At 38.8% G+C, this 27,110-nt stretch overlaps 1 protein-coding gene across 1 annotated transcript in view; it reads right to left on the bottom strand.

Moving 5' to 3' along the window:
• Positions 1-12,467: 12,467 nt before the first annotated feature.
• IQCM (IQ motif containing M) overlaps positions 12,468-27,110 on the bottom strand; it is a 117,026-nt gene continuing 102,383 nt past the window's right edge. The window contains exon 9 of the mRNA XM_050945494.1: positions 12,468-12,686. Coding sequence (XP_050801451.1) covers positions 12,544-12,686 — 143 coding nt within the window. The 3' untranslated portion in view covers positions 12,468-12,543. The remainder of the gene's footprint in view (positions 12,687-27,110) is intronic.

A 27,110-nucleotide genomic window follows, 5' to 3' on the forward strand; every position in this document is an offset into this window, starting at 1 on the left:
GAGATTGGCTGGATTTTAATCTGCAAACTAAAACCAAACTGGATGGATTTTAATTTTTTTAATGTATCCATCAAGACTTCATTAAAAGGTTGTTAAGATAGTCACAGAAAATAATCAAAGCTCAGAAATCCAGGGTTAAATGGGACACTACCACAGACCTTTTTTAGATTTTACACTTTCTTTAATAACAGTTCTGTCCTTTTCTATTTGGCAGATGTGCTTATTTCCAATATGCCTTTGCATTATTTTCTTTTTGCTTCTTATTGTCAGTATCAGTTTTGTTTTATTCCTTGGTTACAGGTTGGTGAATTAATAGATACCTGGAATCCAAAGGCTATTCCCTTGGGGATTAGGCCACATTAAAGACAAACTGCAAAGAGATTTCTTTGACAGCAACTTTCAACTTTTAGTGTATCAAGTACACCTATACATTGTTTCTTTTTTAAAAAAAACTTTACTTTCACTTATCTCTGAAATTTACATTTCTCACAAATTCTCGCCCCCAGTTCCTATGCAACTGTCAGTGAGCCCTGTAGTACCATAGATATGAACATGATTCATTTGTAATCTGAACTACCCACACAGTTTCCTCATCTCTTTCACCCCAAACCCTGTGAATGGTAGGAGTATAAGTAAAGCAAGGTATAGAGGACAGGAAGAAATAAAACCAGTCTGATTGCCCAGCTGATCCCATCCTGTCTTCTCCTGTTGGCCTGTGGTGAAAACAGAACACAAACTACCATCCCCTGCCAACCCAAGGCAGCTAATAAGAACTATTGCTGCCAGAATTTTAGCTCTGCTGGCAACGGGAAGAACCCTGCTTCTTTTTATGCGTCTTTTCCTAGTGCTGGTAACCTCAAGGGCCCTATACACTGGTCCCTTTCCTTTTCTGTTGAGTAATGATGAGAGGGCTAAGAAGCTTAACTCCCATTCAGGCAGGAAGTTCAACCTGCTACTAGCTGCTATTTATACAGAACCTCCATTGTTCCCTCAACAGTCCCTCCCATGTTCCCCTAACACACACTGGAGTATAGATCTCTTTCTGGTTCCCTCCAATGCTATATCCCAGGACATTCTGAAATTGATACTTATTTTTATGTGCCAGGCACCCACTGTGAGTGATTATATTACACAATATCAAAATAACTGGAATATCAATGTTGGTATATAGCATGATACAAATCTAGTGTATCTAATGTGTCTTTTACTAACTTTGCAAGCACTTAGCTTACGCTGAATCTGCTTGGGCTTTGAGAAGCATCTAATGCATACTGGGCATGTTCAGAGGCTTACAAATAAGCAGGACAGTTACTCCCATACTACCAGTACACTGAGGATGTGAGACCTTCAAGCCCCAAGCATGTTCACAGGGACACATGCTGCTCAGTCAGGCCTAGGAAGCTGTTGTGCTTCTTATGTACCCTCTTCTTGGGTCACTCTAGTCTCCGATTGCCTCAGTATAGATGGATGCAATATTGTTCCCTTTCTGTGTCTACTGATACTCCAAGTCCCAGGAGCTGTGTCCGTGTGCTCTGTCTCCAGGGCTTCCTTTTTCACTAAATCAGTTGACGTAACAGCTGATTGATGGCTGTGTTGGAACAGGGTGACCGGACAGCCCCCTAACCTGAAGCAAATACTCACCAGCAACTACACCCCACCCAACAGAAACACTAACCCAGGAACCAATCCCAGCAACAAACCCCATTGCCAACTCTGTCCGCATATCTATTCAAGGGACACCATCATAGGACCTAACCACATCAGCCACATCATCAGGGGCTCGTTCACCTGCACATCTACCAATGTGATATATGCCATCATGTTCCAGCAATGCCCCTATGCCATGTACATTGGCCAGACCAGACAGTCTCTACACAAAAGAATAAATGGACACAAATCAGACATCAAGAATTGTAACATACAAAAATCAGTAGGAGAACACTTCAACCTCCCTCGTCACTCAATAACAGATTTAAAAGTGGCCATTCTTCAACAAAAAAACATCAAAGCCAGACTTCAATGAGAAACTGCAGAACTGGATTTAATTTGCAAACTTGACACCATCAAATTAGGCCTGAATAAAGACTTGGAGTGGTAATTTTCCCTCTGTTTCAGAGTGGTAGCCATGTTAGTCTGTATATTTCTACCTACCTACTGTATTTGTCACTCCATGTATCTGATGAAGGGAGTTATAGCCCATGGAAGCTTATTCCAAAATAAATTTGTTAGTCTCTAAGGTGCCAAAAGTACTCCTAGTTCTTTTCCCTCTGTTGATACTCACACCTTGTCTACCCTGACTGAATTGGTCTCATTAGCACTGACCCCCTACTTGGTAAAGTAACTCCCATCTTTTCATGTGCTGTATATTTCTACCTGCCTACTGTACTTTTCACTCCATGCATCTGATGAAGTGGGTTACAGCCCACAGAAACTTATTCCCAAATAAACTTGTTAGTCTCTAAGGTACCACAAGGTCTCCTCATTGTTATTGCTGATACAGACTAACATGGCTACCACTCTGAAATCTAAAACCCTGGGGAGGGATGCAAGACTCCGTTGACCCATCCTGCACTCAGATCCTTGCACCCTGTATAAATATGCAAGGTAGAACTTTGCCCTTAGGATTAAAGATATATTCTAACTGCATAAATAAAGCTATTTAACCAGCTATAACACTCCTTTTAAAAAAACTCTGTGACCATGACAAATGGCTTAAATACTAGCTTCAGTCTTGCTCACCTTATAGCTACTACTTTTATTTATTTTGGCTCTTAATTCCACTAAGGTATCTTGTAAACACACTCCTTCTACAGAGCTGGTCCCTTTATAAAGAGTTGGGGCCCTCTGCTGTTTCTAATATGTGAATATATGTGAGGTATGTTGACTTTTCTCCTACTAAATTCATGGATTGTTTTCTAGTGCCTAGGAAAGATAAATCCTGTTACTGAAGACTATAATATAATGCCTAGGAAAAGCATACTGTACAAATATTTATTGTTTTGAATGGATATGCTAAACAGAAATTTTTACCCCTGTGAAAACAGTATACTTTTATTATGTATCAACCAGAAGGCTGGGTACCTTTTAACCCTTTCTTCTTAAATTTGAGCACATACAGATACTAGAATCCTTGCTCATGTGAACTTTCCTGTTAGTGGGACTAAGCCCATGATTAAAATTTGCAGGATTAGGCCCCACTAGAAATTGATTATACATTTCGACATGGATTGATAGTGTTACTGAGACAAGCAGACATGAGTTACCTTTATTTCCAATGGCACAGAGATGAGATCTACATCTGTTGTTATTAACAATCCTTTTTTATGCTCTGTGCAAAAAATAAATGAAATTAAATTTTGAATCTCTGCATTGTATTTGTTGTTTTGAATGCACATTATAAAATATCAGACTCCACTGAAAGTTTTACCTAACTCCCTTTATTTACCCATTCCCTTTATGCACTGTAGCCTAAATTATGCCTTCCCTTATGTAGATGCACTTCAAAGAGGAAACTGTGTCCAAGTTCCTTTTCCCCAGTGTGCCAGTGTAGGGCAGCCCTAACCTGACTCCTAGTCTGGGGATCATAGGGGAAGACCAGCTAGTGCTGCTGATGTACTAATGGCTGAACTCCTCCAACTTCTCCCTTTGCCCTAGGATGGCTGTGCTGATGGAATACGGACAAACATGGAAAGAGGCGTCCCTATTTATATTTCCCCCACCTTTGGGCAGGCATGATGTACGTTACAGGAACAGTATCCCCAGCCATCTCTGCTTATGCAGTGCACCACTTCCCACTCCTCCTTGTAGCTCAGGCTCATAAGAGCCACAACTGAGCCCTGAATTTGTGCAAGGTTGATTCTCATGCAGGAATATACAGGCAGCTGTAGGATCAGGGTAGGCATACGCATGGTATTAGTCCCATTGAAGCCAATGATTTCAGTGAGACTATTCATGTGAGTAAGGACTGCAACATCCGGTCCTTGTTCTATTTGGCTGTGCTTGGATCTCATGGTCTGTAACATGCAAAATATCTATCATCTAAAGAAATAGTTGGGATAAGATTCTGTTCTTCTCTAGATCTATGTATGCCTAGAGGAGCTCATTGTATCCCATACATTACTCTTGATTAACACCAATATGAATGAGAGGAAAAACTGATCTTGGAAACAACTGTTGAAAATGCAGTTCACCTGGCGCACTTGAAAGGAGAATTTTGTTTAGCAAGGCTTAGTTTTTTTTTATTTGATTTTTAAAGTCATTTTGATAACATGCACAATGAAAAGTGTGATAGGAACATAAAAAATACAACTTGCAACCTTTCAGTATTCCAAACATCATGTTATGTTTATTGTATTATCTGATGCACAGAACTAATGATCATTTAAGATGCTGTCAGACAAGAAGGAAATAAGTGAGTGAAGGTGATTCAGGTATGCAATATTTTTTAAAATCTGTAATCCAGCATTAGCCCTGATCATGCAAACATTTACCCACGTGCTTAATTGCATGAATTTCAGTGGAACTGTGCAGCTGATAAGAGTTAAGCACGTGCAGGATCACAAACACTTCCTAGTGAAAGGAGACAGACAATCACTGACCAATAGAAATTTATTTCAAATAAAGCAGTTCAGCTAAGATATCGGACTTTAACATATAGAGCCAAATTCTTTGGTATAAATTGATGCAGATCCAGACTTCAATAAAGGTGCACCAATTTACACCAGCAGATAATCTAGTCCAGAAAAGCAAACAGTTCTCCATATGGTTAGTCAAATGTGATATATATTCTCAGTAGTTTACCTATTACCAAGGAATTTGATAAATCACAGAGAAGTCATAAAAAATTCTAACATTAATTACGTCATGACATTGCCATTAATCTCTAAAATATACCATGTACCTGTATTTATCCCTAAAATGAATGGATTTTCCGTAAGTGGAGCAATATCATCCAGTTCACTGATAGTCTTGCTAATATAATTTGAACCTTCAGACACTAGCTAAACAACAGATAACAAGTTTGTTATTTCAAAATAAGGTGTTTGTGAACAGTCACTAAAATGGTTACATTGTAATATTTATTATTGATTTGAGGGATTTCTGGAGGCCTGAGTGGAAAAGAGGAGGCAAGGAGATGGATCCAGGCATCAACCCTTATAAAAACACTTTAAACAATGTGCTTTCACAGTTGCTTAAAAGTCATGGAGCAGATGCGCTGAAATTGTAAAATCTGCAGTTTTATTATGCCAATGACTTTCTATTGGCCTCAGTCATAAAATAACAAGCTCCTCACTGAAGTTCTCTGCTAAATAAAAAACACAACCAGACTGACTAAAATCAAACTCAGACAAGCAAAAAACAATTTTTGTCTTCATCTAGGAGGACTGATTAGTTCAATAATAATAATAATAAATTCTACTTCACTATAATTAAGTTTTTCCCAAGGAAAAAACAGTGATTTGACTAAATTGTTGCTTAAAAGAATTTGACAATCGGCTCTTCCCCTCACCCCCACCCGCATCCCCGCCCTGAAGGCATTAATTGCATGTTAAAATTTTTCAAATATTTTCATTTTTAAAGATATGGAATTTCCTCATTGAAGCAGAGTATCTGCTGAGCTAACTTTATCCCTATAGAGAAGCCAAGCTGCCTAAACTACATACTGTGGCTTTAGAATTCAGGGAATATTTTTAAAAAATGATATAGTATATATCTGAGATCTAAGCCATATTATTCTCACATTTTTTGTTTCTATTGTCTCTGTATAAAGAGTTTGTTAAGGTCTCATGTACTGTACTCTTTAGGCAGAATAAAAATAGATTGTAAACATAGCACCTACTTGAACACAGGGTAGATTTTCCAGATAATACTTCAGCCATTATAATATAACAACAATGTAGTGCTAGTAGATACAATGTCAAGAAATTAATGGCGAATCTTTTTATGAAATTTCTCTCACAACAGATGTTTGAGTTATGTTTTCCAAACCAAGAAGTGCATAGATATTACTACAATCTTTGTCTCATTATACTGAAATTTTCTGTCTGTTTTCTCCAACCTTCTTAAAATCAATTTTCTAATACTGAATGTGTTTCTCATGCTTTGTGCTCTCTCTCTGGTAATAGTGACTTTGTTGACCATTAAATATTCAGTAGATTTGTATACATAGATGGAAGATGGGAACCCCCTGAAGACACTGTAAATAATCTACAATTATTTGCCAAATAAAGTACTTTCACTTGGATTACATATGTTTATTTTGTACTCATATTGATTATATGGCATTATAAATGATAACATGAAAAAACATATTGTGGCTATGACCACCATATATTATAAAGCTGACTGGATGGAAGTGCACATAAAAATTATGATTACCCCCTTCACATTTCATCAGGTTAAACATACTTTGTTATTAAGCATATCTTTAGAACCTAACAATAATATATATTAATCTTCTGAAAAGTATATAGTAAGTGGATTTCATATTTACATTAATGACTGTCATCTATAGCACGAAACTGGAATCAGATTTCTATGCACTAAAACGTATTTTTTGTGACGCCACAGCAAATGTTGCATTAGTGCTAATAATATAGGCCATTTGACCTTAGGCCATATATTTATATTACAGGGGAACTAAAAACACACTCCAAGAGCAGCTAGGAGACTACTTGAGTGCACAAGCATTAAATTGAATCCACACTTCTGTGCATTCTGGATCTGTAGATTTTTTAAATCTACTAGCAACTATATCAGCATTTTCCTAATGGCCACAGAAGTATATGTTGAAAAGTTTTATTAAAGAAAGGCTATCAACATGTTTAGGCTCTGAATTATAATTCTCATGCAGTCCCAAACAAAAAGAGTTTAATAGGTATATTTTTAAATGATTGCTTTGGTCCTCAGCATCTGAAACATAACAACTGTGCCGAGACCCAAACAATGAGTGGGTGAAGGAACATCTTCTGAGATGATATCTTCAAAGAAGCAGAACTACATCTGCACAGGAGAATAACTTGCTCAAGGGATATCTCAAAATAAAGATACCATCTGCATAGAAGAGTATAAATAGCTCAAGGGATATCTTAAAATAACTAGGATAAAATTCTGCAAGGGGGAGTTTGAAAGAAAAAGGCCAATGACCAACACGGAAATCCCATTTAAAAAATTTTAAAGATAGAAATGACAAAATATCTCTACTGACAGAGAGGAATTAAAAAAGCAGACCTAGCTTCATAGATATGTTCTCATAAAGCAAAATACTTTCAACACTGGCCTCTTTAAATTCAGCCTCCCCAAAGTAAAAACAAATCTATGGAGCAAGATAATTTGAGCAATCCCACTTTGGGAACGGGCTCTGAAGCACTGAAAGACCAAACTGCAATTCTTCCCTAGTTCTTGCCTAGATGCTGAAATTAAGTAACTGTGCAGTGTAAATATATGTAGAGAGGACCTTCTTTCAGCCTTGTGCATGTTATGAACTGAAACATCCTCAGCATTCACAAACGAAGCTGCTATACCTTGAACGGTATGAGCAGTAACATGATCTTTAGTTGCAAGCTTACTAGGTCCAAGTAGTGTGAAATTAATCAGACAACCATAGAGGAATAACCCTTTTCATGACAGCAGTTCCTGTTGAATTGGCATCAAAATAAACAAAAAGCTGGGTAGACTTGCAGAGATCTTTAGCCCACTTCAAACAAAAACCCAAAGATCTTTTCACACTCATTTTGGGGTGAAGGCCCTCACCAGAATAGATCTGAAGGGCTGGGAATTCCTTTGGCAGTATGATAAATTCATTAGGGTGGAATACCTTCACCACCTTTCAAAGGGCTCTGGGATGAGTCCAAAGCACCATCTGATCCTTCTTAAAAATCTGTTATAAGGTGGATCAGCCACTCTGAGAGTTGAATTCATTGCTATCAGAAAAATTACAAACAGGTAGGAAATCTGAATTCATTGCAGTTCAAGAGAAGCTTTCATCAGGACCACGACTACATTAATAATCCATGAGGCAGAGAGGTTTTGTATTGGTTTTTATTAATTTTTGTTGGTATTTTTAATGTAGTCTTCAAATGCACCAAGCCCATCAAAGGACCTGACGACAAGGGGCTGCAGAGATGCTTGTCATATCTCTCATCTAGTTCACAACAGGCCAACATGTTAATGTATATTGAATATGCAGAAATTCACTCTAGAATGTGGCAGGAGCAATCTAGAGGTGTTGGCAGCTGAGTGGGGCACTTTAGGCCTATGGCAACTATGAAAGCATGGGAGGAGGTTTGAGTTTTGGAAGTTTGGAGATAATTTAGGTTTTTTGGTACAGAGGAGGCTTCTCCCCTTTCCCTCACCTTTTACGAATGGAACTGGCATGACATTTTGAGGGTTTTGAATTGACAGCCACAGCTGCCCTAATATCTATCACTAGTGCATTCTACAAACAATGAATAATAGAGCTGTCTGGAAAATCAAAATTTTCCTGTGAGAAATTTTGAAAAAAATAATCATTCAAAATTTTATTTTCTGTGGTAAATTTTGAAATTATCTGGACCGACACATTTGTTTTGAGTTGACCTTTCAATTTTTGGTTTTCTTTTTTTATCTAAATTGTCATTTTATTTGGATTTTCCAAATAAAAATGGAATTGGGGAGGGAGGCAATTTCTTCTCCTTTGTACCTGTTTTTTTTTCCACTGAGAAAATTAAGAAGGGAGAGAAAATCCAAAAAATCCAAAAATAGAACATGCAAATTTTTTTCATTTCCAAAAAACACATTCAAAATTCAGTGTTTTGTTTCAAAACCAATTTTTTTCATTTACAACTTTTCCATTGGAGAACCAAAATTTTTCATTGACTTCAACATTTTCCCATCAAAAAAATAAGTTACAGTTAAACCTCATTTTTTGGCAGGCTACTGTTCCATATGAACATTTTTTACTTGCTCTAATGGATAAGTACATTAACTGGATGTTTCCACTACAGCATTCAGCAGTAAAATAATAATAATTGATTATCAAATTGCCATTGTTAGGTTTCAGAGCTAACAGCCTACTGAGATGAAGGGGGAATCTCACACCTGTGAAATATATACTTTCCAGTTGCCTGCAGAGCCAAGTAGCCCTCTTCCCCATTTAACTAATCCAGAAATGTATTCCAATGGTACTGGCAGACAGATTCTCTCACTTTGGGGAGCAGAACCCATTTAGCCCTCTACTTGGATCCCACTGACCTGCCACACTAAAACTTAAGTTACAAAATATGATTCCTGAGGGAGCAGCCAGGCTGTCACAGTATCAGTAGTCTCCCAAGCACCACCAACTCGAGCTGCTAAAATGAGTTATCACTGATAATTAACAGTATTGATATGAAAAGCATCATTGATCATCTAAGGTAACATCTCATTTAGATTAATGGGACAATTCACACCTCTCAGAACTATTATTTAAGGCTATTGTAAACTCATATAGATATCATTGCATTAGTTACACTTGGTTCACACTTTCAAAAATGTATTCACATAGGAGCCAGAGACTTACTTGTTTTTTAATGAAATCCAAGTTTCTGATGCTAGGCAGCTTGAGAGAAGTGCTACTGCCATGTATCTCAATTTGAGCTGTGTGTATAGGGAAAGGAGGGAAACCAGGGGATTGATTGGGGAACGGGGGTGCGGTGCAGTGCCTCAAAGGCTTGGATAATTCACATCATGTCTAAAATTAGATTTCAAAATCTTGGGACAGAAATCCTGACCCCATATAAGTCGATGACAGCTTTGCCATTGGTTTTGATGGACCCAGGATTGCACCCCTTGTCTTTCTCTTTCTCTTGTAACATATCTGGCAATCTTTGGGGCACTATGAAAATTGCAAATGATAATATACAAATAAAATAATAATAAAATCAGTTAAATATGGATATGAAGAAGCACCAGATTCTGATCTCATGTACATAGGTATAAATCCACTTACTTCATTGAATTTGATTGAGATAATCTGGTGTAAATTTGGATTGAGAGCAGAATTTGGCCCATTAACTTCTTAATGTTTATCTGAATCAAACCTCTGAAATTTGCCCATCTCTATCAGAAATGTTGAATGATTTACCTTCCTTAAAATGAGATATATATCTCAGTCAAAGCAGATTGTCAGTTTCATTTTTGAGCATTTCTTTCCCAAGATGTAACAATTCATACAACTCATTTCTTTATTTTCAGTAATTTGAAGTGAAAAGCCTATATATTGGAAAGTTCTGTAAAGCTGTCTGTCACCTAATATTATACATCTTAATATGTTGGTTTTTAAACCAATCACATTTAATGCTGAATTGCAAAACGTGACAGAACATTGTCAGAAATAATGTAACATTTTGGAAATTCTAAAAGATCTAATGTTGACCTTGTACATCTGTCTTTTTCTTCCTTTCTTTTTCTAAATGATTATGAACTTATTCTGAATTTAGGTGTTTCAAGGATCAGTATGAAGCAGTGTTTTTTTGAACTCAGATGGGTCATAGGAATTTTCTCAGCACTCTATTCTAATTTGCAGTTTTGCTTTAATAAAAGCACCAAATATATTGCTACTGTCTAGACGTTTTATCTGAAACAAGTGTCCTTTATAGTCTCAGAGGACTTTTCTGTTTTATTTCCAGTAAATCAAAGTCTGTGAAGAGCTTTGGTTCTTATTAAGACATACCCTTCACAGTCCAGTGATTGCCAACGATGGCAAGCCATTGACAGTTCATTTACATATAAGTGATGACTTCCATCAAGGAGTTGGCTCAAAAGTACAATGGACATTTAGAGCATATTCAATATTTCTTGTTCTCTGATGAGCATCTAGTGCCAATTTATATATAGAAACTGACTACTGGAAAGTGAAAGCTTCTCTTCACTAACCTTACACTGCCTTCTACAGATCTGAACTGACATATTGTCAGTGAACTAAAAAGCAAGTTCATTTCTCTGAAGAGGCATATAGAACAAGTTGAGATCAAGAAGCATCAATACAGTTATAAGTTTCATAGAGGACAAACCCAGCCAGATTCATTGGTAACATGAGTTACCCAACCATAAGCTAGGCATACCAGGGCAGTATCTAAACCTGGCAAAAATGTGAGCTTTAATTCATCACCAGTGTCCACTGGTACAGTCTTACTGGTAAAGATGTGGTATGTTTTTATCATCATGCCATCAAACCCCATTCTGAACAGGGTTAGACAACTCAGTGGTAGATATTCTGTTGCTTCTACTGGTGACAAATTATGTGTTCCATTTTTGCCCGTGAAGACAAGACCTAGAAGAGTAACTACATGGAGAGTGTAAACAGGATGCTCGTATAATTCATTAATAACATATGTTTGTCTCAAATCCTTCTAATAGCTAGGAGTGTGACGGGGCTGATGTAGATAGAAACTTGGCTGTGGTAATTGCACACACAATTGTCCCCCTGCAGAAAAGAAAATGACTGAACCATGCATAACAGATGTTAGTCCCCTCACTTAATGCGCTACTGGGAGGAGCTTAGATACAATGGTGATGAAGGCAATACAAGAACGCATATTGAACACAAACAAACTTTAAAAGCCCCTCAGTGTCCAGAAACAAGCACAGGGGAATGCCCAGTCCTGTTCATTCCTTCCAGATGCTGGTGGCTGCTGGATAATATGACCTGCAGACACACCTATTGGCGTAATCATTTTAATTGACTCTGTAAAAAGCTAGGAAAAGGAGAGAGAAATAGTTCCCCTCCCAGGCCATGGAGCAGCAGCCATGCTTCATCAGTGAGGACACTAACAGCTGGAATCATATTTATGGCTCTACTGTGTGGGAGCAAGGCCAGGGGGATCAATGTAGCTTCCCCTTTCTAAGGATGACTCTGCAGCCAGACTCCCATAGGCACTGCTGCTCAAGGGGTTATATGGAGGTTTCACATCATGCTGTGGGTGTGCAGCTCTGCACAACATACCTAAATCCTATAGTTCACAGTGGAATCACACTGGTTCCATGGACAGAGGTCCATCTGCACTCACAGGGAGGATGGGGAAGCATGATATTTCCCTTTTAGGGCCAAATTCTGAAATGCTTACTCAATTACTAGACAAACTCTCATTGAAATCAATAGGAGATTTGCCAGAGTAAAGACTAAGGTCGTGAGGATCTGGCCCCAGTTTTAAGAAAATGTTGTAGTACTCTTTAAAAAAATCACTGGCTGATGCGTGTACATTTTCCCCACAAATTAAAATAACTTTTCTTTCTCAGTTGAGAAGATTTTATTGTGCTGATTTGTACATGCTTCCTATACTGTTACCGTATATCCTGTGATATGCACACCAACATATATACTTCAGAAATAGAGCCTGAGTAACATAGCTTACTGGATTTTCAAAAAATAGCTTTAAGAGCCTAACTGATGATGTTTGTCTGCATGTGGAATTTCTATGTATCGTGTATACAGAGCTGTAGTACTTCTCTGTTTCTCTTCTGCCTATAACAGAATCCTTACAATCAAACTCCTTGCTTTTGGACAATTGCAGAAGAATTTGACATTTAAAGACTGTCGGTTACTTTCCATCCATCATTGCTAGAATCCTGAGCAGAAAGGTTTTTCAATTTCCATTCTCTCATTGATGAGGCTACTAAGTCTCCGACCACTCGAATGTCAGCTGCCTTTAAGGCTGGATGTCCGCTCACTATAATACAAAATGAACAGATTTGTTTGTATATTGGAAGTCTGCAAATAAAGATTACTCAAACTGCAAACAGCATGACCAAAATCAGCCCTTATGAGATATGATTTGACATGTTACCACATGGTAAACTATTAGTTAAATCAGAGAAGATGAGGATTAGTACAAGAGTTGGAACTAGCTAAAGGGAAGACAACAACGGGCTATGGTGAAAGGTGAATGATCTAATTGGAAGAAGATGACCAGTGGAGTTGCTCAAGGATCTGTCTTGGGACCAGTGTTATTCAATAAGTTACTTAATGACCTTGCAACAAAAAGTACAAAAGTGTTAATGAAATTTGCCAGTGACACAAACTTGGATGTCATCGTCAATACAGAGGATATCAGAACATTATTGAGGAAAATCTGGATGACCTTGAAGACTGGACTGACAGAAATGGGATGAAATCCAATGGTATGAAGTGCAAGGTCATGCACTTAGGGTCTAATAATAAGAATTTCTGCTTCCAGCTAGGAGCTCATGAGTTAGAAAAAACAGAGGAGGAGAGAGACTTTGGTGTGTGGGTTGATCACAGGATGATTTTGAGACACCACTGTGATGCAGCTGTGAGAAAGGCAAACGCAATCCTAGGATGTATCAGGCAAGGTATTTCCAGTAGAGGAGTATTAATACCATTGTACAAGGCACTGGTAAGAGTTTGTTTGGAACACTGTATAAAGTACTGGTCACCCATGTTCAAGAAAGATGGAATAGAGGGCCTATCTTATGAGAGGAGCTGAAGAATTTAGCTTGTTTAGCCAAGCAAAAAAAGGCTGAGAGGGGATATAATTTTTTGTTATAAGTACATCCAAGGTGGAGAGGGAAACAGCAAGGAGAATGATGAGCTATTTAAGCTAAAGGACAATGTTGACACAAGAACAAACAGGTATAAACTGGTCCTGAGCAAATTCTGGCTGGATAAATGTGTCTAACCATCAGAGGAATGAGGTTCTGGAACAGCCTCCCAATGGGAGTTGTGGGGGCAAACAACTTAATTAGTTTAAAGACAGAGCTTGACACATTTGACTCTGATTGTAGAACGGGTTGCTTGCGCTGGTAGGGGGCAGGGCTCAGAAGCCTGGGGATCATTATCAGTTTATGCCTTCTGTTCCTAAAAGCTCATGTTCCTAAAAGCTTCAGCCAGCCACCCTCAGAGGTTAGAAAGGGATTCTCCCAGCTCCAACACCCCTAATGTACTCCGATTTTTGTGAGTGGATTTGTGGTTTCCTTCCACTGAGGCATCAGAGATGGCCATGGCTGGAGATGGGACACTGGAGCAGGGTGGGCCAGAACTCTGATGTGGTTCTGACCATTCTTTCTCTTTCGGATGCTTGGCTGGCTGGTTCTTGCTCATATGGTCAGTGTCTAATGTGATAAACTCAGGACAGACAGCTGCAAGGGTGGGGTAGAAAACAGTCTCAGAATGGTAAAAGACCTTCCTCCCTATCAACCGAGGAGGGGTGACTACAGGCCAATCAGGTTCAGCTGAGAAGGGGTTACCAGAGATCAATTAGGATCAGCTGAGAGAAAGTTACCTGAAGTCAGTTAGGATCAGCTGATTCCAACTAAAGGATGCCTGAAACCTTTTTAAACCCTCCCCTGTTGGGGAAAGAGGGGGGAAGTCAAGCTGCCAGTAGGTGAGGAGCAGCAAGACTTGTCAGGAGGGGTGGCTGTATTCCCTTCCATAAGGGAGAAAAGCAAGCACAAAAGACTGGTGGAGAGAAGGTACAGACTTGCAACCAAGAGGGACTATTTACCCAAGCCTGTCTCACCAAGGCTCAAAACAGCCGAGGCTGGTGAGACCGAGAAGGTGCCTTGCCACACTAACTAATGGCTAAATGTAGGGTCAGAAAAGAATTTTTCCCCAGATCAGATTGTAGTGACTGAGGGAGGGAGGGAAGGTGGGTGGGTAGGTGGGGGGGCCTTCCTCTGCAGCATGTGGGTATGGGTCACTTGCTAGGATCTGGGTATATCTCACATAGTCATTTACCTGCCATTATAGAGGCCTCAGACACTGGAGCACCTCCATCACTCCTATTTTCTCCCTATAGCACATAACAGTCTGATCTCCTGTGGGCAGTAATATCTTAGTCTAATTCAGTTGTTGGGTTTAGTGTGCAGGTGCTGGGTGGTATTGTTGGCCTCAGATATACAGGAGGTCAGGCTAGATGATCTGGAGGTACTTCTTGCCTTAAACTCTGACTGCAAGATTGATATCTGAAAGTGAATGTGCATCCCAGTAAAGACTTCTATCTATAATTCACTGACAGAAAACTTTATGAATGTAGAGTTAAGGTTGCTTGATAGTATCTCTTATAGCCCGCCTCAGATATAAAGTCCCTGCACATTGAACTCTGAAGATGGGACTTGAGGTCAGGAGAGAACATTGCCCAGCCATCGTACTGGCAGCAGCCATCCCCTCATCCATGATTAACCTGACTGCACCAGATCAGTAATAACACTGTGGAGCTTCTAGAAGCCTGGAATAAAGCCATAGAAAGTGGTCTGGCTATTCAGTGCTGCAGACTTTTGCTAAGTATATAGTTGTTGTTGTGGTATCTCTGCCCTTCCAAATTGTTGAGTTCTGCAAAACTCAAATATCTGAAAACCAGGAAATACAGAGATAAGACACATGCCCATGCAACTATAACTCTTCCCCCACTGGAGCTGGCAAGAGCATATAATTATCTGCATGTACTCCAGTTGCATTCACTGTAGTAGATGTAACTGTACTGAATGGTGAAAGGATTATATGAAGCAGTTTGGCAGAGCGCTGATAGTGATGTGAGGTATTCATGTGAGCCTCTCTCCCTGACCTCCATGTATGCAATCAATGAAAGAGGTCCACGTGTATCTTGACAAATCTAGTATGTCTAATTTCAGCAATGAGTTCTGTAGGTTTGTCATAAACAGATAGTTAAGGGTTAACGTCTCTTTTACCTGTAAAGGGTTAAGAAGCTCAGTAAACCTGGCTGACACCTGACCAGAGGACCAATAGGGGGACAAGATACTTTCAAATCTTGGTGGAGGGAAGTCTTTGTTTGTGCTTTTTGTTTTGGGGGTTGTTTGCTCTTGGGACTAAGAGGGACCAGATGTACATCCAGGCACTCCAAAATCTTTCTGAATCAGTCTTTCATGTTTCAAAATTGTAAGTAATAGCCAGGCAAGGCGGATTAGTCTTATGTTTGTTTTCTCAACTTGTGAATGTTTCTTTTTGCTGGAAGGATTTTTACCTCTGTCTGCTGTAACTTTGAATCTAAGGCTGGGGAGGGGTCTCTCTGGTCTATATGAATCTGAGTACCCTGTAAAGTATTTTCCATCCTGATTTTACAGAGATAATTTTTACCTTTTCTTTCTTTAATTAAAAGCTTTCTTTTTAAGAATCTGATTGATTTTCCTTGTTTTAAGATCCAAGGGGATTGGGTCTGAACTCATCAGGGATTGGTGGGGGGAAAGGAGGAAGGATGGTTGATTCCTCCTTGTTTTAAGATCCAAGGAGTTTAAATCTGTGTTCATCAGAAAATTGGTGAAGCCTCTCAAGGCAACCCAGGGAGGGGAAAGTCTGACGGGGGGGACAGGGAGTGTGCCAGACACTGAATTTCTGGCTGGTGGCAGCGTACCAGATCTGAGCTAGTAATTAAGCTTAGAAGTGTTCATGCAGGTCCCCCACATTTGCACTCTAAAGTTCAAAGTGAGGAAAGAAACCTTGACAAGATTACATTAGTAGCAGGACACAGGGGTCTTAATTCCCCTGGAAAGATCATTAGATAGGTGAGAGATAAGAGCAGTCTGTGGGATTAATGAAGGGTAAGTGAAAATACAGTGTTAGATGGCATTGTGTGCATAAGATTGTAAAATGGTCATGGGGCTGCAAAATTTAGCAATTGTGGTATTGTTTCTGTGAAGTCACTAAGTGTTTCAGTGTAGGGCAGGTGTAGGAAGCTCCTGTTCAGCAAAAACAGAGTATTGGTATTGGTATGTGTGTGCTGGGGCATTGGTCAAAGAGGTCAGACAATCTGACTAAGCATGAGAATTGTAGAGCACTTAGAAGGATCGACCTTTAAACAGAAAAGTTTTCTCAACCTTGTCTGTAGGAAAGCTGATGCTCTGCTATAATTTTGTACAACATTAATAATCAGCAACTGTTTTGCTATATCCATATCCCTAGCACAGTATAATCCTGAAAGCACAGGAGGCCTTGAGAGGGAAAGGATCATTTCCTAGCTTCCACATGAGGGTGGGGTGGGGGAGTAGGGAGAAGGGTTTAGACATCCCCAGAGGGACAAGACCCTCTCCCAAATCCCAGCACACACAAGAAAGGAGAATGGGGGGCTGATAGCCCCCTTATATCTAATCCCCCATACCACCTGCCATCCTCCTCAATGTTATCCCTCACAAGGTCCCACACCTCCACTCTCACTGTCCCTAATCCCCAATCCCACTCCCTGACCTAAACCTCCAATCCTTCTCCCCTCCCTCTACGACCTATCCCCATTTATCCCCCTCTCCCTGTGGCAGTCCATAACTCCCTCCCCTATTCCCCCCAACTCCTCCAGTCCCTAATCCCTCAACCCTTCCCAGCAAGAATCCATATGTAATTTATTTTGTTTTTGAGTGTAGTTTGCTCACCTGAATTTTTTGCTGCACTCAAATCACATTTTCCAACAAAACAAAAATAACCCAGCCCAACTCTTTGACAAAGGCAGATTGTATCAACATTGCTATATTTCATTTTCCTATTTCTGCCAAGGGCTGGCTTCAAACAAAGTGCCCACGTGCAGTTCAGATTCAATAGCCACATCACATCACATCCCCTTGAGCTACCCAGCTCCAAAGAATACTGGCTGGCTATAGCGTGTGTGTGTGTAAAAACATTTTGTCCATTAATGTTTCCAATATTGTGTCCTAAAATAGGATGTGTTTGCCCTGCACTAGCTGGGGTAAATGTTGAGTAACTGAGACTCTTTGGGGCCCGACCAGAGCTATGGTTTGATCCCTAAGCCTGTGCAAAAAAAAAACCAGTTGGTTGAATGTGTCAACCTTCATAAAAGTTTTTTTTTCTTGTGAGAGGGCTGTATCTTGGAAGCTGTGTGGTCAAATAACACCAATTTTGGATCATTAGACCTACATCATACCCTCATGAGGTACACCCAATTTCAAAGCAATCTGAGTAAACATGCAGGTTTTAGGGCGCTATGAATAGTCATCCTTTAAACTGAAAGGGTTTCTGAAATCTAACTGTAGTAGATCTGGTGCTCCCCTGTAATAAAAGGATAATGCTAGATTATCCCCCCCAAAAAAAGCAGCAACATGGAGTTATTATAACACATATTTTTTCTCAGAGTTGCTTACAGAATTATACCCTCCTCACAAACAAAGCTCGCTGAATGTGTCCAAATTGTTGAGGGACTTTATCCTCACAAATTTGATCTTGCAGCCATTGAATTCTCAAAACTCTAGTCCATAAAGGAGTTTGGGAGTGCAAGCAATGCAGAATCAGGCCCCATGTGATACAAGAGAATGATTGCTGCTTTTGCTTATTTTTAGTTCTTTAGAAAGACAAAATCAGAAAAACAACAAACACCATTATGCTTCCTGAACTTGGCCAAGAGGTGTAGTTTTTAAAACAGTTTGCAATAATTACTTGTACAAGTATTCGGTAAATATTTTTAGATTAAAAAAATGATGAAAAATTTAAAAAAGTCTATTAATACAATCCTTATGAGAGCCAGGGGTGGCTCTAGACATTTCGCTGCCTCAAGCACAGCGGCATGCCACCCCTGTCATGAACAGGAAAAGCAACTTTAACATTCTTATAAAACAAAAGATGAAATTAAAAAGATGTAAGGGCCAGGCAGAATAAAAGCCCCTGCATTGTGGGCAGTGAAAAGACTACATAGTACAACAAAGGAGCAGGAAAGAGGAGTGATCATAGATCCACTCTTCTACACCAGCAGCTCAGGTACTCAGTAAGTTTCACTGCAGAGAGGGGTGCAGAAGTGGGCATGTGGCCTCTGTATGCCCAGAAACTACTTTCCTTCTAAAGGCAAAATACTTCCTGGTATTCTCCACACCCCGAGCAGTGGCACCCCTATGGAGGAGCTCAAAGCAGGTGCATAGGGAGCCACCTGGCTCTTGATCTAGATCAGGTAAACATGGGAGCGACCATGCTTAGTTGGGAGAAGCTCTGCTAACTTTAGTACATTTATAACACGGCACTTAGCATCCTGTAGTGTCATTTAGCAATGCCTCACAGACAGAATATTTATTTTAAAACAAGACAGCCACAATATACAGCTATGTTGCTGGTATGTTTACCTTAAAATAAACACTCTGTAACACTTATTTGAATGCAACTTTTCTAAGTGGCCATAATTTTCAACAGATCAAAAAATTAACATCAGGAAGTTTTTAATTTTTTCCAAATAGGGAAAAACAGGCAAACAAAGGCCCCTATCCTGTTAACACCTACACATATCTGAGCAAATGACATGTCACTGACTTGAAGTCAATGGGACCACTCATACGAGTAAAGTTACAAGGGAAAGCATTTGCAGCAGTGATCCCCAAATCACTGCTGATCCAGCTAAAGTTACTCCAGTAAAAGGTAACCAAAAGTCTCCAAAAGATCAAAAAACTGCTGCTGCTTCTTTTCCTTCTAAGTCTATATACTAACAATACCCCATGAGAAGTAGTTCCATCATATGACTTATGATTTTATTGACACAAGCAGAGTCGTGCTACATTTGAGAACTGAACATGCTCCTTGTAAATCTTTCAAAACTCTTATTTTCACATTTAACAGATTTGAATGAGCTACACGCTCCCCAGCTTAATGATTGCCTCAAACAGGAAAGTAAACTCAAAATACATTACAAAGAGTATAAAGATAAAAAATAAAAACAAACAATTGTCAAGACCATTTACATTACGATTTCTATGTATATAAAAAAGAAGACACACAACTGTCAGTAGTAAAACAAGAACACAGGAGGAGGAGAACAGCAGAAGGGATAGGAAAGAGAAGCAGCTGGAAGAAATAAGCAGGAAGCCCCAAAATGGAAACTCTCTTTGGCAGGATCTGTGGAAAATAGGCATACATCCCGAGGACTGAACTGCATTAAACAGTCTATTACCAATTAAGGGTTGAAACAGTATGTAATTTGTTACCACCTTCCATTCTGTTTAAAAAATGAGGCTCTTGAGAGTTTTTCAGATCAGTTCCAATAACAATAATCAGCACTTCTGAAAGGAACTGATTTTAAATTCTTACTTGCTAGTCGTTTGGTGGGCCGGGGTTTTTTCTGATAATTTGCTTTTGATAATCTGATTATTTAAAAGAGTTGTCCCTCCAAAAGTGTCTCTTGTTTTGACCAAGTGCTTGTGACTCCTTAATTTTAGTCCTGAGGTTAATATTTATTTATTTAACCCTCTCATTCTGCCAAAGCTTCTAAACATAAAAAAATAAAGCTGGAAGATGTTTTTCACACAATGGGAGGTGGGGAGAAGGGGAAGAACCAGAAGGTTAAACCTACCACGACCCCCAATCTGCATTTACAAGGTATCGCTAACAATCATTTTGCAAGGCATTGATCAATTATCCATCAAGCATGAGCATTAGAAAGCTACGCTGAGCCAGCTCTCAAAGAGAGATATTCCCCTTCTTGAGCCAGATGTGTGTTAGCCATACATGAGGCTGTACATGCATGCTATGCAGCAGGGACAGCCATTTTTTTGCAAAATGTTTATGTCAAATTATGATGAGACATTGGCTTAGGACCTTCCTCAGTATGAAATAATGACAGGAAAGCCTGAATGGACAATTAAAAACAGAAATACCTATAGGAGTAGAGACTCAGAACAGTTCAGTGTCCTGAGACATGATTGTGAAGAATGCCTTGTAAACGTGGCAACATACTGCAACAAATCACTACCCTGTTCTGTGCCTCCGTTTCCCTACTTGTAAATTAGAGATAATGCTATTTTCTTCCTTTGTAAAGTGCTTTGAAATCTACTGATGAAAATTGTTATATAAGAGCCTGGTATTAATTATTATTATTATTATTTACTGTTAGTGTCACAGGAGAACACATACTTGATACATCAGTCAGCATCAGAGGTGTTTTGCTCCAGACATCCTGTATGTGTCAAGCAGCTGTGAAATGGATAAATATGAGGCAGTTGTCCTTTACAATATAACTGTAGCCAACAAATCACTGGAAAGACAGTAAACTCCCATTCAAAAGAGAAAATGCTGCAAGTGGATCTGAAAGGAAGGCTTACTTCACCCACACATATAGGTTTTATAAAATCACAAAACATGTTCAGATGTAGGCATAACAAACAACTATGAAACACTGGCTGTGCACTTCTGAAGATGACGAACTCATGCATGAACTGGATGGAACACAGTGATTTCAACAAAAGAGGGTAACGGAAAGGGAGGGATTTATAGTTCTTTCCACTGGAAAACAATTTAGGCAAGTCAAAAATGACAGAACATAAAAACAAGCCACCTTGGCTTCTCCGAGAGATGGCATTGGGGATGTGTATTGTAATGTAACTTCAGAGTTTCCAACTGTGGTTACAATCAGAAAAATGATTATGTAAATGTCTCACCTTGTTTTTCAATTAATTATTTCCCCGAATGTGCTAAGTATCGTACCTGCAGTGAGATATTTTTGATAAAAATAGAAGTTTTTACCACTTTCAGTTAGTCCCATAGAGGCAATTCACTGTGGAAGAGCAGACTGGAGCCTATTCTGACTCATGTGCCATCAGCAGTACACTTAAGTTCCAGTTCCAGGAAATTCATTATTGCAATGTGGCAACTCGACTTTAAGGTCACAGACAGAGTTTGTAGGGCTGGCATTTAGAAAAAACAGCAGCTTTTTACATTTGCTCTAGAAGTCTCTGTCTATATTGCAGCTTGTAGGTGTTGGTACCAGCATAGGTAGACAGACTTTGTGGTAGCTCTGCTCAACCTAGCACACCAAAAATAGCAGTGTGGATATTGCAGCACAAATAGCAGACTGGGCTCGCCATCCAAGTTTGGACCCAAAGACTGGGCAGGCTTGGACTCAGGTAGCTAGCCCAAGCTGCCATCGGTGCCTCAACAGTCACACAGCTATTTTTAGTGTGCTAGGTTGAGCAGATCTAGTGGGTGTCTGTCTACCCATGCTGGGAATCACACCTCCCAGCTGGAGCTACAATGCCATTTTTAGAATCAGTCTTCAGACTGTAACCACAAGGAAAATGAAATAATCATGAAGCCAGCTCTCTGAAGAAGGTTACACATCTCTTCAGAAGAGATCAGTATTCCAGACTATAGTGTCTTCTTCTCACTGCATAAGTCTGCACTTCTTTTCGGGGGTGTTATTATATTATGTCAGTTTATACATCCTATTAATTTAACAAGTCTTAGGTGCTCTATAAACATGCAACACAAATAAAAAGAAGGTGAGCAGAGGGATCTGGAAAAAATAAGAAACAGAAGAACCTTACTAGATACTGGGCACGATCCATAATGATGAGTGAACATTAAAAGGTTTGGAAATTCGACTAGATTAAGCACTGAGAGTTCAAATACTTGTCTGCCCCTGGGATGTTGCTGCCAGAGAAACCCTTGAGTGGGATGTCAGCAAAAGTTTTGGAACTGGTGAGAGAGTGAGGAGAAAAGAAGGGAAAGGAATCAAAGGACTTACTCAAACTTAAAAGATTTTTGAGTTTAGTTCCATTCAAGAGACGGACAAATATCTGGAGGAGCAGAGAGATGTTCTTATTTAACAAACAAATTTGCCCGTCTTCGGAGGATAACCCCTACAGATCTACAATACACCCAGACTGTCTCCCCAAGCCAGGTATGGATGGAAGATCCAGACATGGAAAGGAAAGTCAATTGCCTATGTTGAACCATCCCCACTTCCTTAAAGCCCTGTCAAGGGTGCTTAGTAGATCTGGAGTTTTTGTTGTTGGAGAGGGGGTAGAGACTGAAGAAGAGTGGGTAGGAAAGAGGGGTAGGACTGGGAAAGACACATCTGTTGGTGTCCTCCACCACTCCTCCAGCTGTGTGGAAAATCTCCAGAAAAGGTAATATGGCTTGAACTATATTATCTTTTCTCCAGATCCCACCCACAGAGTTTTCCTTAAGGTAGCCAAGAGCAGTGAGGAATCCAGTGGGTACCCAGGGGCTCCCTAGGGAATACAGCTGGTGTGGAGGCATTGAGCTTCTGCATAAATGGCCCGGTCTCTCATAGATCCCCCGCTCCTAGGACTCGCTGGTTTTTAGAGTGACCCTGCAGCCTATCTGAGCGGGGCGAACAAAGCCTGCCCCAGCAGAATGTTACTGGAGGAACTCCATGAGGGGATCCTGCTTGTGCATCCAGATTCTCTTTTAGCATTTCATTGCATTGGGAGCTTATTTGGTAATCCACTATGATCCATGTATCACTACTTTCCAAAATACATATCCCCTCATCCTATAAATGTGACTTGGTTTCTTGGTTCCTAGATATGTGATCTTGCATTTAAACTGTATTAAAACACATTGTTTAAGTGACCCCCAGCCCACCAAGTGATACAGATTGCTCTATTGAACTGACTTGTCCTTATAATTATTTACAATTCTGCCAATTTTTGTGTCATCTGAAAACTTTACCAGCAATAATTTATATTTTCCCCCAGAAAAAGATATAAATAGCACTCAGCTAAGAACAGATCCCTGTGAGACTCCACTAGAAATTTTCTGATTGGATGATGATTCTCCATTTACAACTACTTTTGAAATCTGTCAGTTTTTAATCCATTGTACATGTGTTACATTGATTTGTATACTGCTTAAGTAGAATATTATGCAGTACTAAGTCAAATGTCTTACAGAAGACTAAATATATTATGTTAACTTTTGTCAACCCAATTTGTAATCTCATTAAAAATAACATCAAGTTTGTTTGAAAAGACGTATTTTTCATTAATCATGTGGACAGGCGTACATTACAGAACCTCTTTCTTTCTTTACTGAATGCATCCATTGTAAGCTTTTCCATGATTTTGCTCAGGATTAATGTCAAACTAACTGGCCTATAGTTACCCAGCTCCTGCATTAAATGTAGAATGATACCACTAACTGAAAGTTTAGGAGCTAATCTGCCTCAATAAAATGGATTTACCTCTCTGTTATAAATTTAACATTGCAGAGTTACAAAACAGCTTGATTTTAGGTTGGCAAATCTAAAATAGTAGCAGAAACAGAGAAAATTCTCAGTTAAGTTTTCTGCTGATAAAAATGATGATTTTAGATGCAGTGCGTACTTAATGTCATAAGCTTATTTCATGTTTAAAAAATGTGCTTTTAACATGAAAACTGGACAAAATTGAAAAAACTCCAGTTTATAATGCAGTGTAGTATTTGCAATGTAATGTAGTACTTTTAAAATATTATCTGAAATATTTGCATTTGAATATCAGCTCTCTCCTTCACAGTCCCGATCCTTCAGATTGGTCCTGCAGCTGTCATAATCTTGTATTTATCACATTTCAATGGCATTAGATTGTAAAGTCTGATGTCACATATTCAGCATTAAGACTAAGTTTAAAACAATACAAATTTAAACAAAGAATGCACTTTTATAATCAGTAAAGGTGGCAAGGGCAACTAATAATGAAAGAAAGGTACAAAAGGGTTTTAAAGTTTCTCCAAAGTACAAGTATTTCTTTAAATAAACTAAATAAACTATATGAATGTGTTTAATCAATTCACAGTTAGATTTCCTCATATTGTAGCTATAATATAGTGATACTTGTATATGATCATGTTCTGTGCATCATGGTGTTTATATATTTCTCAAAAGTTAATCCACTTGAAAATTTATTAAGCAGTAAAACTAAAATTCTATTAACCCTAATGGGATTTACTCAAGAGAATTTACACTTAATATGGATGTAGCACTGCTGCTTAAAATTGTTGCCATGAGAAAAAAGCAGGCTTACAGTAGTTAAAGCACAGCCATCACATTTTCTATTTATGTAGTCCTTCACAAGGGTAATCCTCTGTGTATTAGGGAGAGAGGAAAAAGCCAGAGACTGGTTAGTCTTTAAGCTTCTCAGATGTAAGACAAGATAACTGCATTTGCCAATGAAGGATGATCTTGCCTGTGAGAGAATAACAAATCACCACTGGAATTAGAGCTGTGTAAATAACCAATTTTTCAGTTCAGTGGCGGAACCAGAAAAAAGTGTTATTTTGGGTAGACCCAAAATTAAATTTCTTAAAAAAATTTGGTGAACCAAAAAAAGTAAAGAAAAATTCACTGAAACATTTTGTTCTATTTGAAACATGATTTGCTTTGTTTTGGGGGGACTTTTTCTTCTATTTTTTTACCTTTTAATTTTTTTAAAAATAAAAACAAGGTAAAAATTCAAAACAGAAAGCCAATATCAAAATGAAACATTTCAACTTTTTAAATTATTTTCGTGGGCTTTTTTCCGAAGAAACAATTCAGCAAATTTGATATGACTGTGAAATGTTTCAATCTATTCAAATCTGCATTTTTCAGCAAAAAGAACCCCAACATTTATCCAATTCTAACTGGACTATGGACAGGAACACACCATGTTTGGCACAAGAGCAATCTTTGTCATCTCAGGTCCTGAAGTTGCTATTGCCCATATTTATGTCATAAATTGCTACTGCTACTAAACTGCTCCTTAATGTACTATCATTAATAAAAATTCAGACTCCTTGTACTCCCACACTCCCCACAACTGAAAGAAGTGAAAACACACAAACAAAAACACCTTTTTCTTTTGCCATCTATGGCAAGTGAGCTTGATCATGCAAACGTTTACTGATGTATTTGAATAACTTATTTTACTGGAGTAGTCCTGCTGAATATTCAAGTGTGTAAAGTTGAATTCAGTGGCACTGCTCACAAGTGAATTTCACCCCTATGCAGAGAACCAGAATGAGACCTATGAACCAGTGAAGTCTCTTTGGAGACAACAAAATAGGTGGGATTTAAATGGTACACGGGACTTGAATGATTCATAGATTTTGTGCTGGTTCTTTGCATAGGGGTGAATTTCACCCTAAGTGAATGAAATTACTCATAAGGGTTGTGGAGGATCAGGCTCTATTTTAGCAGAATGCCTCATGTAGGCCACAATGAAAATATTTTTTGTGGAAATTAGCTCTATTCTTTCCCACATGCCCATGGTTAACATTTTAAACTAAGTGTATCTCAGCAACAGACTTTAGCTTCATCTATTTGAGAATGAACAATATCCACCACCATTGTGAACAGCCTACAGCACAAAGCAGGTTTGAAAGCTATTTCCACAGACTTTACGTCAAAAGGTTAGGGTCTGATTTTCAGAAGTAACGAACACTCATAGCTCCCATTTATTTTCTTTATTTATTCCCATTTATTTCAACTGCAGTTTGATGTTCAGCATCTTTGAAAATCAATCCAAAAATTTACAGTTTTGTCTTTTGTTCTGTTCCTGAAAATGGAGAAAATACTTCCAAGGAGAAAGTTCTCTCTTTACAAGGTGGCTCAGCCAACAAAAATTGACCGTTACAGACTGTATCATCAACTTCTCTACTACTGTCTACATTTCTCTTATCCATCATGAATTCAAACTTCAATTTAAAAATATAAATTTGTAAAGACTACAAGAAACATCATGGCAGGCTGTGTGATGCACCCCTTGTTTGCACACCAATATAAAAATAACAAGCTAAAACAAAAACTATTGGAATTGTACTGTAGCCTAAGTGTGCTCGTACTTCCTACAGAAACCATACTATACGTTGACTTGGATCTTTCAGTAATGATATGCAATCTGGGATTGGTATGAAAATATACATGCAACAGAGCATGAAAGACTGAGATAATAAATACAAGGCTGTCCTTAATTTTGGTGTCATGCCTGTAATAGACAGGATGTAAATATCCAGCATTTCTTCACCTACGCCATATTTTCTAAAACTAAAATAACACACATTGTACAAAGCAAGAAATTCTGTTCTGAAAATGATGCAAGTGAGACACTTGCTATCTTACACTTCTTTTATTCACTAGGAATTAAAAAAAATCACAAAAGAATGCCCATAGGCTAGGCACCTTTGCCATCAACTGAAAATGCAATCCTTACATACTAAAACGAATGCACGATTGTTCTAATATGGAATTGCAACCTAGAACTTCAGTTAATGTTGTATTGCCCCTATGTTCCCTCCACTCCACTGAACAGTGCAGAGGGGAAGAAGATCTGTGGAAAAAACACATGGATCTCGTGAAAGAGAAAGGTAGTTCTGCTAAGTGCTCCCTCACTACCACCATCTGCTTTTATTCTTTCTGCAAAATATCCATATTGCTGTTGGGCCA

The sequence above is a fragment of the Gopherus flavomarginatus genome, chromosome 3 (genome assembly GCF_025201925.1).
Source record: "Gopherus flavomarginatus isolate rGopFla2 chromosome 3, rGopFla2.mat.asm, whole genome shotgun sequence".
NCBI classification, from domain to species: Eukaryota; Metazoa; Chordata; order Testudines; family Testudinidae; genus Gopherus; species Gopherus flavomarginatus.